We start from the raw sequence: 16,074 nt of genomic DNA on the forward strand, positions 1-16,074 counted from the left end.
ATTAACAAAGAGGAATTACCGAGAACGTGGGTTAGGTAGACACACTGTGCTGTTTGCTATTGCCCCTAAGAACAAACTGGGGAAGTAACTTTCATCAAATTCAGATCGTACGTGTTGAATGGTAATTTTTAAAGTCTAGGCTGTATGAATATATGTATTTGAGATGGGGGCGGGGGACAGAGAGACAGAGAGAGACAGAATCACGGAGAGACAGAGACACAGAGAGGGGAGAGGGAGGGAACAGAGACAGAGGAGAGTTATTACTTAAGGCGCCCTGGTAATGTATACTATGGTTCAAACGACACTCTAGGGTAGTTCAAAGTATTAGGCATAAGGATAGACAACATTTTCTTTCAAGAACTCAAGTCTGGTGGATCACATAACCTGCAGGTCTTAGTTGGTGATGTTGTGCATCTAATATGAACAGTCTTCCCACTGGTGTTTACTTACTTAGAAGACTCTCCCGGGTAAAGCCGAACAAGCCGCCTAGATGTCTGAATCTCGTCCAAATGCATAGATGACCTTGGATGTCTCAATTCAGCTACAGTTACATGAAAAACATTCCTAGTGATGGAAGAGCTCAGCATGAGAGAATCCGGTGGCCAGGGCCTGGTGATTCTTACCCTTAATGTGACCCGGTTTCAGTCTTAATTGCAACCGGGCCAAGGCTCTCACTTTCACATCATGCCCTGAGCCCAGGGCCAGATTGATGTGGTCTGGTGGGAATTCTGGCAGCCAGCTGAGCCCGGTGGGAGCTGCCTCCTGGTTGGTACCCCTTCATTCCCCACTCATGAGGATCTAAAGATGCGGTTATGGTCAAGAACGTGGTTACCAAGGGCACTACGTGAGAGGCCGCGTGGGCACAGGGGATAATGGTACGCTGCAGCCCTGCTGCTCCCACGATTCATCTGAAGATAAAGGGAGCAGCTGCTAGAGGCACAGCTTTCCTGACAGTGTGAGCATCTTATCTGTCTTTGTTCTTGTGCACAACCAAGATGGGGTTTGGGAACTGCCGTGCTAGCCTCTACTACTGAGTGGTGATGGCCCAGCGCCGGTCTAAGACCCACCTCTTAGAAGGAGCACACACCTTATTTCTACATGGGAGAAAACTGATTTCCTGTTTTCCGCAGGGATCAATTATAAATAACTTCTTGCTTAGGGATAGGCCTTTGTGGCCACTTCCCTTCTTCTGCGCTGGGATTTTGTCTGACTTGAATTTGTGCATGCTTTAGTTGACTAGCAGAAAACGCACTCAGTGTTTTCTGGTGTGTGTGTGTGTGTGTGTGTGTGTGTGTGTGTGTGTGTGTGTGTGTGTGTGTGTTGTTATGGCTTGGTGTTTTTTGTCTTGGAATTTTTTTTTTCCTTTTGAGAATGAGAAAGAACATCAAGTTGGGTAGGGGGGTGGGGAAGATCTGGTAGGACTTGGGGGAGTGGATAGGATGTGAATGAAAGGATAGTGTATGAAAATAAAAAAAAAGAAAAAGAAGCACAGGGACAGAAGAAATGCAATTAATAGAATTAATAATTGCTAAGACTGGGAGATTAGTCTTTCCTAGGGATGAGCCCCCTGATTAGTTACCCAACACCAAGTGGTTTACCCCACAACCATACACATGCAAGCAACCCTGAAGGGGCTCAGCAGGCCTATTTATATGTATATTCATTTATATGGAAGGTTTTTTGGGGGGGAGGGAGTGGGAAGGACATGAGACAGGTAGAGAAATCATGTAATTATAATTGATTTGAGTAAAGACAATTTTAGAAAGCCCCCAGACACCCAGAATCTTCTGGATGTGTTCTCTACTAAACTTTTGTCTAAGCAGTTTCTTCTTTGGCAGAGTGGGTACTTCACAAATTTGTGCTACAGCAATTTGAAGATCAAAATTATTTTACAAACACATTCACACACTACCTATGTCCTTCATGGGCAGCTTCATGTTTAGTGTTGAGTCCTATATGGTAGTGAAAAATGATTCTTATTTCTAACAGATGATGAATTATGAGTAGTAGTTGGGAATAATGCTTTTGGCGTTTTTTTGGCGGTTGATACATTTGATGAATTTTTGAATAATACTGTTTGAGAAATTTACACATGTATGCAATGTATCTTGATTGTATTCATTCTTTCTCCTCTCTCCAACTCATTTGAGAGTCCCTGCATATCTTCCTGCAAGCTTCATTTCCCCTCCTCCTATATGACTCACAGAGTACAATCTGTCTATGTTCATAAGTATAGGGCCACTCATTAGGACATGAACAATCTACCTGTGTCCTTTCTCCAGCCACCATCAACTGCCAATATCTCCTAACCTAGGGGCAGGGGCCCTGGGAGAGCCTCCCACGCTGTATAAGGTGAAGCCATCTTAGACAGGTAGGTTACTGAAGCTGCTCTGAGTTTGTGTTTAACAGCACTGTTATGTCCAGAAGGTAATATTTTGAAGTTTTTACCCCTAGACCCTGGGCCGTAACATTTTTTATGTCCTCTCTTCTGTTGTGTTTGCTGAGCCTTGGATGGGGGAGATTGATATGGATGAACCATATCCATCTGGCACTCACAACCCTTGATTCTTCCACTTCAGTCAGTTATGAATCTCTGTACTAACATCTACTTACTGCAACAGAAGCTTCTCTGACCAAGGTTGAGAGCAGACCTATGGGAATGAATAGAAGTATGGAGACAGCAGTTCGATGTCATTTAGCAAAATAACATGATCATTTAGCAAAATAACAACAGTATGCTCCCTTTCACGGCCAACAAGTCAATACCTTTTCATGTATGTGTCAGGCACTGGTTTCAAGAAACAGTGAAGAAACACAGGGAGAATACCTTTTTTAGGGACTTGTATTAGAGTGATATCAGTAATAATTAAGACCTACAAGAACTAGTGAAACTATGTCAGAACTAGTAAAAACTAAGGAGAAAAAAAAAGTTTAGTAGGGTGAATGGGAATAGGAGGTGTAAACAATGACCTCACCAAAAGGAGGATGTGTGATCAGAAGCACAAAGAAGCTGAAGGAGAGAATCTTGGGGATACCTGGGGTAAGCAGAAGGAAGGCATCTCATCTGGCAGGAGGCCAGACTCCTAAGGTATTACAGAAGGAGGTCCATGCGAGGAGTAAGGACAGGGAGCCAGGGAAATGACGACGTAGCTTTGAAGTCTTGTTGGAATTTGGCTTTACTGAGATCTTGTGAATGCACAGAAACACATATGATGAATTCCATGTAGCTATCACCCAACGTCCAAATTATAATTTAAAATTTTTTCATCAAATATCCTTGTCCCCCACTAAGTTTCCTGTGGACCAGGCAGAACATTCTTTTAACAGGTAAAAGAAGGGATCATTGATAATGGGGACAGACAGAGTGTAAAAACCAGGAGAGATGGGTGACCACAAAGACACATTATCTTCTGGACATGCCAGGGCAGCTGTGCACATGAACTCACAACATTTTTTTTTACAGCATGTGCAAAACTTGTGTAATCTCAAACCAGACCAAATCCCAGCCCGCAGAGGAGCCATCCCACACCTAGTCCTGGAGCTTTTGGCAATGGTTAGCTGCTGACAGAGCCAGAGGCAGTTTTCTCCGAGAGTGTGGCCCTTAGTGAACTGACCACTCTCCAGGGGAAGACTACGCATCAAAGAGTATTTGGGCCACACCAACTGGTCTTGAAGGATTAAAAACAAAAAGGACATGAAGTTGAATGGGCAGGAAAGTGGAATAAGTTGGGGAAGAGCTGGTGAATGGGGTAAATACGACCAGCACACGTCACACAAAGTTCTCAAAGAACTCATAAACTAAAGGAAAGCAGCAACCGAGAAGAGATAAAGGTCGAAAGGGCCCCAGTCGGGGAGCTTCCCATATGCTTGCAGGGCTCTCTGACAAGCAAGCCAAGCTCCGGCAGCAAGAGTGGACAGCTGTCAGTGTAGTAGCAGCCGCATGAAAGCTGGGGGTTGACAGCCTGAGTCGAGTACAGACAAGCCAGAAAGAGCAGGCAGAAGCTGCCAAAGATGTGCTATAGGCACTGGGAACATCAGGAAGTTTTAAGAGTTTGATAGCTTTCCCCCGACAAGTCCCAAATCTTACCTTGCTCGTGTGTCCATATTCAGACGATTGGGACCCAGCTGGTTTCCTCAATAGATTCTGGCATGCTCGAAGCTTCAAGAAACACATTAGTCATGGAACTTGATGGAGGAGGAAGACATCAGACTTCAGCTGCCAGATGCTGCCTTTGGCTATGGATCTTACACTGGATGCTCAAGACTTGAGAAATATGGAAACAGGAGATGGAGATGGACTCAATGGGTTCTCATGCCTGATGCTTCTGCCCAGGGCAGAAAGTTCTTGGAGAACTTTGTCATACGCAGACTTGATTTGTAAGAGACTGCCTTAGGCTGGCACTCCCAAGCCTTTGGAGAGTATAGTAACACATGCAAGCTCTCACCTCAAGCCTACTGTAAACTTAGAGCTAGAACACTGCCTCTTGGTTATCATCTCTTGCCGCCGAGGGTCTTGGACTTTTTTCTTTTAAAGATGCTATTCTCTTCTTACCTATGTTTCTCCCTTATTGTCTGCCCACTCCGTTTTTGGAAAAGGGAAGGTAAGAACTCATTTGGAGACAGGAGACAGTTTTTACCCACTCCACTGTTTCAGAAAGAACTATTAAACTAGTCTAGAAGGTTATTCCCTTGATAACAAAGTTAGATGAGATCTGGGTGTGTAACTCACACCAGTAATCATTTATTTATTTATTTATTTATTTATTTATTTATTTATTTATATTAACTTGAGTATTTTTTATTTACATTTCGAGTGTTATTCCCTTTCCCAGTTTCCGGGCCAACATCCCCCTAACCCCTCCCCCTCCCCTCCTTTATGGGTGTTCCCCTCCCCATCCTCCCCCCATTGCCGCCCTCCCCCTAACAATCACGTTCACTGGGGGTTCAGTCTTAGCAGGACCAAGGGCTTCCCCTTCCAGTTCACACCAGTAATCTTAGCACTTAGGAGGCTAAAGCAGGAATATTGCCGCAAGTTCCTCCCTGCTACAACCTAAACATACAGATCCAAACATATTAGAGCCCCCAGGCTATAAACTGACTTCTTAAGTAAGCACAGAGGCAACTCTTAAAATAAAATGCATACAATCTGACTTCAGTGATGTTTCAAGGGAGGGTAATTTGACAATGAGCATGAACAAATCACAGTGAAATGCATGTATGAACGTGGTATAGAACACACATGGTATGCACTCACTGATAAATGGATATTAGCCCCAAAGCTTGGAATATCTAAGAAAAAATTCACAGATCATATGAAGTCCATGAAGAAGGAAGACCAAAATGTGGATGCTTCATTTCCTCTTAGAAGGGAGAGCAAAATACTCACAGAAGGAAATATAGGGACAAAGAGTGGAGCAGGGACTGAAGAAAAGATCAGCCAGAGACTGCCACACCTGGGAATCCATCCCATATGCAGCCATCAAACCCAGTTATTAATGTTAATTCCAAGAAGTGTTTGCTGACAGGAGCCAGATATGGGTGTCTCCTGAGAGGCTCTGCCAGAGTCCTACTGATACAGATAAGGATGTTTGCAGCTAATCGTTGGACTGAACAAGAGGACTCCAATGGAGGAGTTAGAGAAAAGACTGAAGGAGCTGAGGGGATTTGCAATACCATAGGAAAAACAGCAATATCAACCAACCAGACTCCACGAGAACTCCCAGGGACTAAACCACCAACCAATGGGTTCACATGGAGGGGCCCATGACTCCAGCCACATATGTAGTGGAGGATGTCATTGTCCAGCATCAAAAGGAGGAAAAACCCTTGGTCCTGTGAACCCTCCGATGTAGGGTAATGCCAGGGCATTGGGGTTGGAGTGAGTGGGAGTGGGAGCATCCTCATAGAAGCAGGGGGAGAGGGGAGAGGGTTTGGGAGAGGGGAAAGGGGATAACATTTGAAATGTAAATACGTAAAATATCCAAGAAAAAAAGAATAGCAACAGCTCCTCTATTGAGGTCTTTGATTTCCCCAGCCACAGGTTTTTGAGAAAAAAGAAAGTGTTACAGTAAAATCCATTATTTTGTACATTAAAATTAATTTAAAAATGTTAAAAAACGAAATGATGACTCTTAGAATGGAAGCAAATATTTGCAAGAGTTGGGACTGAAATCCCAGTCTCCATACATTTCAGAAGGGATTTCAGTTGAGAATCTATAAATACCCTTTACAACCCATAATGAGGATAGTAATGTAACATTATTAAACATTGACAAGAGAGTCTACATCTCCAGACATTTACAACTGTCAGTAAACACATACGCTGAACTCCGTTATTGATTAGCTAAATGGAAACCCAAGCTACACTAGTACAGCACATCAAGTTACCACTTTATACTCACCAGGGAGAGCATAGTGGAGAAAGACAGACTGTAACAAGTGTTGGTGAGTATACTGAGCTCCTGGAACCCATACACTTTGTTAATAAATTGTGCAGATACTTTTGAATATGTGGACTTGAGATAGTAGATGACATTCTTTCCAGGGTTGCCATGTTTTCTTTGTATCATCGGTGTTTATTTCTTTGGCATATATTCACATAAATTTCAAAACATAACTCCATTTAAAACTTGTCCATAAATATAGTTACATTATCACAACAGCCTGTTTCCGTTTCTGTTTGTTTGCTATGAAAGAGCGCCCAGACAAGAAGTAACTTAGGGGAGAAAGTGTTTATTTTGGCTTATGATTCCAGAGGGATAGAGTCCTTTCTGGTGGGGGAGGCACAGTAATAGGAACCTGAGGTTGGTCTGGAAGTAAGGAAGCAAAAGGAGAGTAAGAAATGTGGCAAGGCTGTAACATCTCGACATTCACCCCCAGGGACATACTCCCTCTAGCAAGGCACTGACTCCTAAAGGTCTGACAACTTCTCAAACAGTGCCACCACTTGGAATGCAGCATTGAGACACAAGAGCCTATGGGGACATTTTACATTAAGACCACAATAGAACCTCAATGGAAACAACTGAATAGCAGGTAGATCCTGGGGATGCTCTCAGTTCTGTCACCCAAACTTCTTGTAGGAGAGCTGGGATGACAGATGTGGTGACCGTGTCTGGATTTTCGTGGGTACTGGGAATTCAAACTACACTTACTCAGCAAGCACTTTATTTACTCAACCGTCTTCTCAGCCCACATAACCCTATCTTTAGATGGCTTTCTATTTATTTGAGAGACAAATAAAAGGCCTTCGCACCCTTCCATCATCTCTCCCCAGTGTATGGAGCTAGAAATCATTCACTAATTCCTTGCTTGCTAAGAATTAAGTGTTCTGGTTTCAAGTGTCTGCATTTCTGTTATCAACCTCATTTTCTTCTATGGGTTATGAACGTTATCATTCCTTTACCCTTCACATTTTCAAATCTTGTTCATTCTCGATTTCTTCTTGCTCTATCTGTGTATTCCACTCTCTCAGGACTGTGCTTTCCAGTTCACAAGGAACCAACTAGTTCTAATGCTACTGACTGCTTGTGTGAACTCCAGTTCTAAAAAATAGCAAAAATAAAAACTTTTTTGCCACACTGGATATGCTGTTGCTTATCAGAATCTGTGAGACTTTTGAGAGACCAAGAGAACATAGAGTACATTGTAGAAAAAAGTATGTAACACCATGTAGCCTGCAACAAAGGAATGGTGGGACTTCATGTTTTTCTTTAGCAAATGTGTGTGTGTGTGTGTGTGTGTGTGTGTGTGTGTGATGTATACATATATATCAGATATTCTGCTGAAGAATGCATGACCCAAGGCAATTTGTTGGAAGAAGGGATGCATAAATGTGCTGACATAGATGCCACAGATTAAAAGTCAGCCTTTGAAATCAGCTTATATATGAATAGCAGCATGAATGAATTATATGGGGGAGGGGGAGCGGGAGGGGAGGGGGAGGGGGAGGGAAGGAATGGGGGCTTATGGACAGGAAACTGGGAAAGGGAATAACATTTGAAATGTAAATAAATATATCTAATAAAAAATAAAATAAAATAAATTGTTCTAGTGGGAGGAGAAAGGTTTGTGTGCGTGTGCATGTATGATCTACACGATTTACAGATATGACAAATAAAATGCCACAGACCTTTTCTGGGACACTCACATATAAAATAGATATGTTTTGTACCATGGGTCAATTGTTTATGAAGACAGGGAAGTGAGACTAAGATTTGGAGTCTGAAAAAAGTAAGAGGAGAGAAGGGGTTTTGGTTTAGGTTTTAAGTGCTCTCCAATAATCCATATGGTTCCTTGCTGTAGTGACTGTGAGGTGGTGACACCATGGTTGTTGTGTCATTCTCTTTCTTCTTTTCCCTCCATTCCTTGGCCCTCCCTTTCCTCCCTTTCTCCTCCTTTTCTCTCCTTGACTTCTATGAGGTAAGCAGTCTTGCTCTGCCTCTCCTCCTCTTCCTCCTCTTCCTCCTCCTCCCTCCTCTTCCTCCCTCCTCCCTCCTCCCTCCTCCTCCCTCCTCCTCCTTCCTCCTCCTCCTTTTCCTCTTCTCCTCCCCTCCTCCTCCCCCTCCTCCTCTTCCTCCTCCTCCTCCTTCTCATAGTGCTCTGTTTGACCACATCTCCAAAAGGAATAGATCCAGACCAATGTGGTCTGCAGCCTCTGAAACCTGGAGCCCAAAGAAACTTTCCTTTTGTAAAAGTTGTTTATATCACACATTTTTGTCACAGAAATGGAAAGATGATGAACACAAAAGGTTTTTACTAACACAACAGAATATTGCTGGAAAGATAGTTTAGCTAAAATTTATAAAACACCAGGTATAATGAATAACAGAGAAAAGTTGTGGGAAAAAGGATAAAATATTGCAGAAGATGGATGTTCTAGTAAGAGAGTTCTGTGGACATTCCTTTGTGTAGTCTCAGGTGCATAAAGATATAGCTAATGATACTACATTCCACACTATAGATGATTTACATACCCTTTAACAATAGCTGGATAGAAAGATGTCTAATGTCTGCAGCCAGTCAGTCTCGTTGATGATGAGGTGGCTACTTTCTTTTCAATATGAAATCATTTTGAGGCAGCTTTAGGTCAACATTAGGTGTAGAGCCCATGCTAGAAAAATCTGTGCCCATTCACCTGACCCAGGTTTAGAAGAGCCCTTTAATTTAGGCTGACCAGATTGAGCCTCAGATTAATTTATGATAATGCAATAAATTCATGGTAAATTTCCCACATGGAAAAACCAACATGTTCACTGTTACCAGTTTTTATTAATGAAATGGAGGTGAGGAAATGCTAAGGAAGACTTAATAAAAAGCTGTTTCTTGAACAAAGTTCTTCACCATCATCAGACCTTCCTCCTTGACTGAGACCGTGACACTCTTCTTAATACACAGGAAAAGGGCATCATTGGTGATAATGATCAACCTGAGGGTAAGTCAGATGATAGGAAATTGCTGATTAATGTGATATAAGTTAAAAACTATATAATTTTAGTAGCATTTAAGTAAGAAGTAGTAAGAAGTCTAACGAGAATAGCCTTATTATTAAGAGTGTTACATAAAATTATGAGCTGATTTTTTTCCTTCTTTTGTGTTGTTCCTGAAACCCATGGTCTTATACAATCTAGCAAGGGCTTCATCTGAGATATACTTCCCAGATCAAACCATGTCTTGTTTTGTTTTGTTTTTAAGTTATTTTATCATTTTCTTCTGCTATTTATTTCCCTTCCCTCTCTTTTCCCCATCCTCTCTTTTCCTCTCTTGGCTCCTCAACATTTATATTTTATTTGGTATAAGTAAAAAAAAAATTCCATTCTTTCTCTTGTTCCTTTGTTCAAAGGATTACAAGTTTTTGGCTTTGTGTTTAAGTAGAGACATACAGACTTTAAAAAGACTTCTATTTGTGCACGAATGCTTTGCTTGAATGCATATCTATGCACCGTGCATGTTCCTGGTGCCTACAGAAGCTATAGGATAGTTGTTGGATTCCCTGGAACTGGAGTTATGGATGGTTGTGAGCCACTGTGTGGGTTCTGGGACTCAAACTTGGGTCCTCTGGAAGAGCAACAGGTGCTCTTAACCACTGAGCCATCTCTCTAGTCCCAGCTGTATATGTTTGAAGTTTATGAGTATTAGACTGTTACATGAATTTTCAACTCCCTATTTCGCTACTTCAGCTAAGGAAATTTTATTGAAAGGCAAATAGTGAGCTGCATATAAGTACCGTCATTTCTTTGGTGTGGCACATGTCACCCACATGTTGTTAAGAGGAAATGAAGCTTCTTGTGCAAATGCAGAGGCAACCACTGAGGCAAGGGAAAGTGTGAAATCTAAGGAAAATTTTTATCTGATAATGTCTTCTCTCTTCTTAATTTTTTATCACATTAATTACAGACAGAGGTTACTTAAGGAACTCCCTCTATGAATTTAGGTGGTAAACTAAACAAGGTGTATTTATGGAGGAAGAGGCAAGCGGTGAAGCTGGGGTAAAGTGTTTGTGGAGGTGCATAGTGGGAACTAGGGCCTGTCGTAGCGCTGAGTCTAAAACCTCCCACTGCACTCTATCCCCAACTTCTTATGTGTTTCTTCTGGTTATCAAATTGAGAAACACACTAATTCTACATAAGTCCTCTATTGCTAAGCTATATCCTCAGCCTCAACTCCCATCATATATGGAGACTTATTTAGTTTTGATTATGCAAAAAGCTGTTTAGTACATGAACAGTATTGTAAAATGTTTCCACTTACTTCTAGTCACACTTTAGAGATGACACTACCAATGATTAATTCTAACTTATCTGAACAAGGTATACCACAGAAGTTAGTAGCTTCTGTTCACCAAAGGAAGAATGATAGACTCACTTATTCTGTTTGTCTTGCTCTATAGGTCCACTCAGTTACCATGACTGCCATGGAGAACTCCAACATGGTGAACAGTAACAGATATTCTGTAAGCAACCTACCACTTTTCTGTATTCAAAAAGAAAAAAAGTCTTTACTTAATATTTTGCCTGATTTTTAAGAGTTTCTCGTATGTATATAATGAAATACCCATTTCTCCCTCCAGCTCCCCTTGTGTCAACCCGAAAATTCCCATCCCAACATCATGATTTTTTTTTGTAGCCCACTAAGTCCAACTAGGACTGCCCATAGATGCATATATTTAGAGCCATCCACTGGACTAGTGACCATGTTATTACAAAAGTATGATTATTCTTCACACAGCAATTATCTGCTCCCAATAGCTCTTTAGAAGGCTTAGGGCCTGGTGTTCATCTACACTGTCTATGCTTGAATTTTAGTTGGCTTAATCTTGTATAGATCTTGTGCAGGTAATCACAGATGCTTTGAGTTCTTTATAATGATAGCCATACCATGTCCAGAAGATAGCATTTCATAGCGTTTCTCCTCATCCTTCAGCTCTTATATTCTAACTTTTCTGAAATGTTTCTTGAGCCTTGGTAAGTGGTGAGGTTCATAGAGATGTCAAATGTACCTAATATCTACAGAACAGTTCGTTAAACCACTAAACAATAGGCATTCTTTTTCTAAGTAGCCCATAGAACACATATTAAGACACAAAGAAAAGAAAATTTGAAATAAAATCCTGTATTCATCTGACCACAATGGAATAAAGCTAGATATCAACAGATGTAAAAACAAGAAAAACTGTATCAACTAACCGGACCTCCCAGAGCTCCCAGGGACTAAATCACTAACCAAAGAGAACACACAGTAGGACCCATGGCTTCATCTGCATATGTAGCAGAGGATGGCCTTATCTGGCATCAATAGAAGGGGAGGCCCTTGGTCCTGTGGAGACTTAGTGTCCCAGTGTAGGGGGAATGCTAGGGTGTAAGGCTGGAGTGGGTGGGTGTGGGAGTACCTTCCCAGAAATAAGGGGAAGGGGATTGGATAGGGTGTTTCTGGAGGGGAAACCAGGAAAGGGGATAACATTTGAAATGTAAATAAATAAAATAACCAATAAAAATAAATAAATTATAAGTTAAATTACAGGCACTGTATCAACTCATTGAGATTAAACCATATACTGTTGAATAACTGGGTCAAGAAGAAATCAAGAAAGAAGAAAAAAAAGCAATTCCTACAATTGAAAGAAAATAAAAACATAACATTCCCAAACTGACAGGACACAATGAAGACAATACAAAGAGGAAAGCTTATAGTACTTGTTGCCCAGATCAAAGAAGTTATCTCAAATTAACAATTCAGTGATGCACCTTAGGCCCTTTGCAGAAACAAGAACAAAACATTTCAACATAGTAGATAGGAAGAAACAACTAAAATCAGGACTGAAATTAAGGAAATAAAACCAAACAAAAGTAAGGAATCAATAAAATGAAGAATTGGTTTTTAAAAATAAAATAAGAAGATTGACAAACTATTAGGCATATTAAGTAAGAAGAAAGATAGAGAAGACCTAAATTAATCAAATAGAAATGAAAAGAGAGACATTTTAACAGCTTCCAACAAAATTCAGAAACCATAAAGACATACTTTAAAGTCTGTATTTCATAAGATGGTAAGACCTAAAGGAGATGGAAGAACGCCTAGATGCATTCAACATGTCAACATATCAGCATGTCAACATATCAACATGTCAACATATCAACATGTCAACATATCAACATGTCAACATATCAACATGTCAACATATCAACATGTCAACATATCAAACAAAACCTAAGAAGTAGTTGAAACATCTCCATGACTAGAAATAAGGTGGAAAAGGTAATAAAGTCCCCTAAGAAATACCACAAAATCCTACTGGACCTGGAAATAAGAATAAGCATTGATGCTACTCAAATCAATTCTGTGAAATAGGAGAGGAAAGAAGGTTCTTGTACTTGTCAGCTTTTATTGTCAACTTGACACAGCCGAGAGATACTTGCCAAGGGGGACTCTCAGCTGAAGGATTGCCTCAGTCAGACTGGCTTCTGGCCATGTCTATGAGGAATTGTTTTGATGGATGATTGATACTGCAGGTTCCAAAACACTGTGGATGCCATTAGCCTTAATCTGTTGAGTTAGGGTCATAGGAAAGCTAGCATGAAGCAAGACAGAGCCTGAGAGTAAGCCAGTAGTCAGCCCCTCCCAATAGTTTCTGTATCAGTTCCTGCTTGAGTTCCTTCCCTCTCTCCTTAGTAATAAACTGTGACCCGGAAGTTAAAGTTGTTTTCTCTCATAATTGATTTTACAGCAACGGAAAGCAAACGAGAACATTTTCTCAACTCTTACTTTTTAAACTCTAGATACAGTGGAAGTACATTTTATTTTGAAGTTTGACATAATTGGGCTTATTTCATGGTTCAGAAATATATACAATGACAATTTCCTTAGTTATTTAGTAAATGATACTAAAGGGAAACTGCATTTCCTATGTCAAAAATTGGTCATCTTATTTGTCTGTATTGATTTTTGTTAAGGCTCTATTCAGTGTGGTGAGATGACTTGGAATTTAACCTTGATTTGCATAAATGCTCTTCAGGTGACTAGACCCATGACTTTAAGAAGTAGCTAAACATTTGAAGTTTGCTTCTGTATTGAGTCAGAAATAAACAGATTTGTGTTTATATTCACATTTATTTATTGTGAGGTTTCTCTGAAGATACAAAGAAATAAGAAAAACGTAATGGTGAATTACAAACCAATATATTTTGGAACTAGTTCACTAACCATAACTCTTATATGTTGAAGTTAGGAGAGCTTTCTTAATTAGGTTAGCAAGATAGACACAACTACCTTGCATCAACTTAAAAAATCGTAGTTTCTAGGTCTTGGTTAAAAGTCCAGATGTTTTGGCCTCTGTAAAGACCCACACATAGAAGAAAACTAGTCCATAGACTAGACTCAATACCATGGCTTCAAATTGCTACATAATTTGCTCAGCACCCTTCCTTTTCTTTGTCCTCTTCATTCTTTCTTTTCACACCTAACAAATCTAAGTGGCTAAGTGTGCCTCTCTTCATAGTCCCATCTGTACAGGACAACAGACACACAAACACAAACAGCCTTAGACAGTTTTGCGTGGACTGCATAGCTTTACTATGCAGACTAGAGCACTTGCATTGACCATAAGTTTATAGCTAATATAAGTCCATATGGATGCCATTGTGGAAAAGCAATGTCTTACTCTAGTAAATTTGATCTTTTAAAGCCTTGGGAAAATTGGCCTTAGAGTTGTAGATTCCCTAGGAAGAAATGAACTGTCAATCATAAAAATATCATAGCAACAAGGAATAGCCAGGGTTGACTATAATGCTTCATCAATAAAATATCTGTATTGATATATATGTAAGATTTTACTCGATTACCCAAGGCTTTGGAATATAGCACGGACCTTGCTATACTAATATTTGGTAGGAATGTCCCAGATTAAACTGATGAGAAGAATCTTGTTGGTTTGACTAATACTTAAATACGATGATCCTCAAAGAGGAACTAAAGGCACAATTCTAAAATCATGATGCAATTCTCTCAGAAACTCCATACTTACATGTTGCCACAGGGAAGAGTCTAAACGCGAGGTAATTATCAGTTCGAATGTTGCTAAAAACACACCAATTAGTGTTGCGAAGATGCTTAGGACGTTCATTGTCAAGGTCCAAATCAGCTAGAACATATTAAAAAGTATTGTCCAGTAATTGCAACTATTCCATATTTATTTCTGGCAAGTGTATTCTTGTAGGACTAGAGAAATTCTAATCTTTCTGGATTAGTGATATCAGCAAAAGGTTATCAGAACTGCAGAGGAGTGAGGCTTCTAGTAGGACCAAACAATTTGTTTTGTGGGGGGTGGGGGGATAATAAAACTTTTGCTATGACATGCATGTATTTTTCTATCTCTACAGGTAACTAATTGAATGCCTATTTTGTGCTGAGTCAGCAGATAAAGGGACAGAAAAGAAATGGTCTCCCCACTAGATAATCTTTAGATTGTTGGGAAAAGTGGAATGCATGTTAAATGCAAATGGAACATGAAGATGCATCCGTGATGTGGAGAAATTTACCATGTTACATAGCTTTATAATACCAGAAAGCTAATGTTACAATAAATTCTAGGGTTGTTGGACAGCAGGAAGACAAGATTTAGGGAATTTTCTTGGGAATACAGGTGCTATCTAGCTAGATTTTTTGATGATGTGAGGGAACTACACACCGTTGGAGGTCATTCTCCAGCCCACATGCTTGTCAGGCTACATACTCCAGACAATGCATGCGTTATAACACTGCTCATCAATTGCACTTTATCCACTTATGCTAGAGATGTGATTTATCATTTAATTTAATTTCACTATTGAGAAGAATATGTATTTCCCTGCCCATATTCACAGTATTTTCTTCCTAGTTAATATAACTAGAAAACAAATATGTTAATTTAAATCACTAGATTCTGAAACTTATCTCAAAGAACCATTTTTTTTTTATTAACTTGAGTATTTATTATATACATTTCGAGTGTTATTCCCTTTCCCGGTTTCCGGGCAAACATCCCCCTAATCCCTCCCCGTCCCCTTCTTTATGGGTGTTCCCCTCCCCATCCTCCCCCCATTGCCGCCCTCCCCCCAACAATCTAGTTCACTGGGGGTTCAGTCTTAGCAGGATCCAGGGCTTCCCCTTCCACTGGTGCTCTTACTAGGATATTCACTGCTACCTATGAGGTCAGAGTCCAGGGTCAGTCCATGTATAGTCTTTAGGTAGTGGCTTAGTCCCTGGAAGCTCTGGTTGCTTGGCATTGTTGTACATATGGGGTCTCGAGCCCCTTCAAGCTCTTCCAGTTCTCTGATCCCTTCAACGGGGGTCCTATTCTCAGTTCAGTGGTTTGCTGCTGGCATTCGCCTCTGTATTTGCTGTATTCTGGCTGTGTCTCTCAGGAGCGATCTACATCCGGCTCCTGTCAGCCTGCACTTCTTTGCTTCATCCATCTTGTCTAATTGGATGGCTGTATATGTATGGGCCACATGTGGGGCAGGCTCTGAATGGTGTTCCTTCTGTGTCTGTTTTAATCTTTGCCTCTCTATTCCCTGCCAAGGGTATTCTTGTTCCCCTTTT

The 16,074-nt window shown here is 40.6% G+C and overlaps 2 protein-coding genes across 11 annotated transcripts in view; both read right to left on the minus strand.

Annotated features, from left to right (window-relative positions):
- Ms4a20 (membrane-spanning 4-domains, subfamily A, member 20) overlaps nucleotides 1–851 on the minus strand; it is a 47,392-nt gene extending 46,541 nt beyond the window's left edge. For 2 of the 6 annotated variants that reach the window (XM_039101338.2, XM_039101337.2), the window contains exon 1: nucleotides 451–851. The gene's annotated coding sequence lies outside the window, so the exon portion shown is untranslated. The remainder of the gene's footprint in view (nucleotides 1–450) is intronic. The other 4 variants (XM_063280076.1, XM_017590305.3, XM_017590306.3 and 1 more) reach the window with 3 other exon arrangements.
- An 8,399-nt stretch (nucleotides 852–9,250) lies between these two features.
- The window catches only part of Ms4a19 (membrane-spanning 4-domains, subfamily A, member 19), a 32,428-nt gene continuing 25,604 nt past the window's right edge, over nucleotides 9,251–16,074 (minus strand). For 3 of the 5 annotated variants that reach the window (XM_063280124.1, XM_008760269.4, XM_039101339.2), the window contains 2 exons: nucleotides 14,519–14,635; nucleotides 9,251–9,427 (listed from right to left, as the gene is read on the minus strand). In XM_063280124.1, coding sequence (XP_063136194.1) covers nucleotides 9,407–9,427; nucleotides 14,519–14,635 — 138 coding nt within the window. In that variant the 3' untranslated portion in view covers nucleotides 9,251–9,406. Of the gene's footprint in view, nucleotides 9,428–10,863; nucleotides 10,972–14,518; nucleotides 14,636–16,074 lie in introns of all 5 variants that reach the window. The other 2 variants (XM_006231098.5, XM_017590307.3) reach the window with 1 other exon arrangement.

Source organism: Rattus norvegicus, chromosome 1 (assembly GCF_036323735.1).
Source record: "Rattus norvegicus strain BN/NHsdMcwi chromosome 1, GRCr8, whole genome shotgun sequence".
Taxonomy (NCBI): Eukaryota; Metazoa; Chordata; class Mammalia; order Rodentia; family Muridae; genus Rattus; species Rattus norvegicus.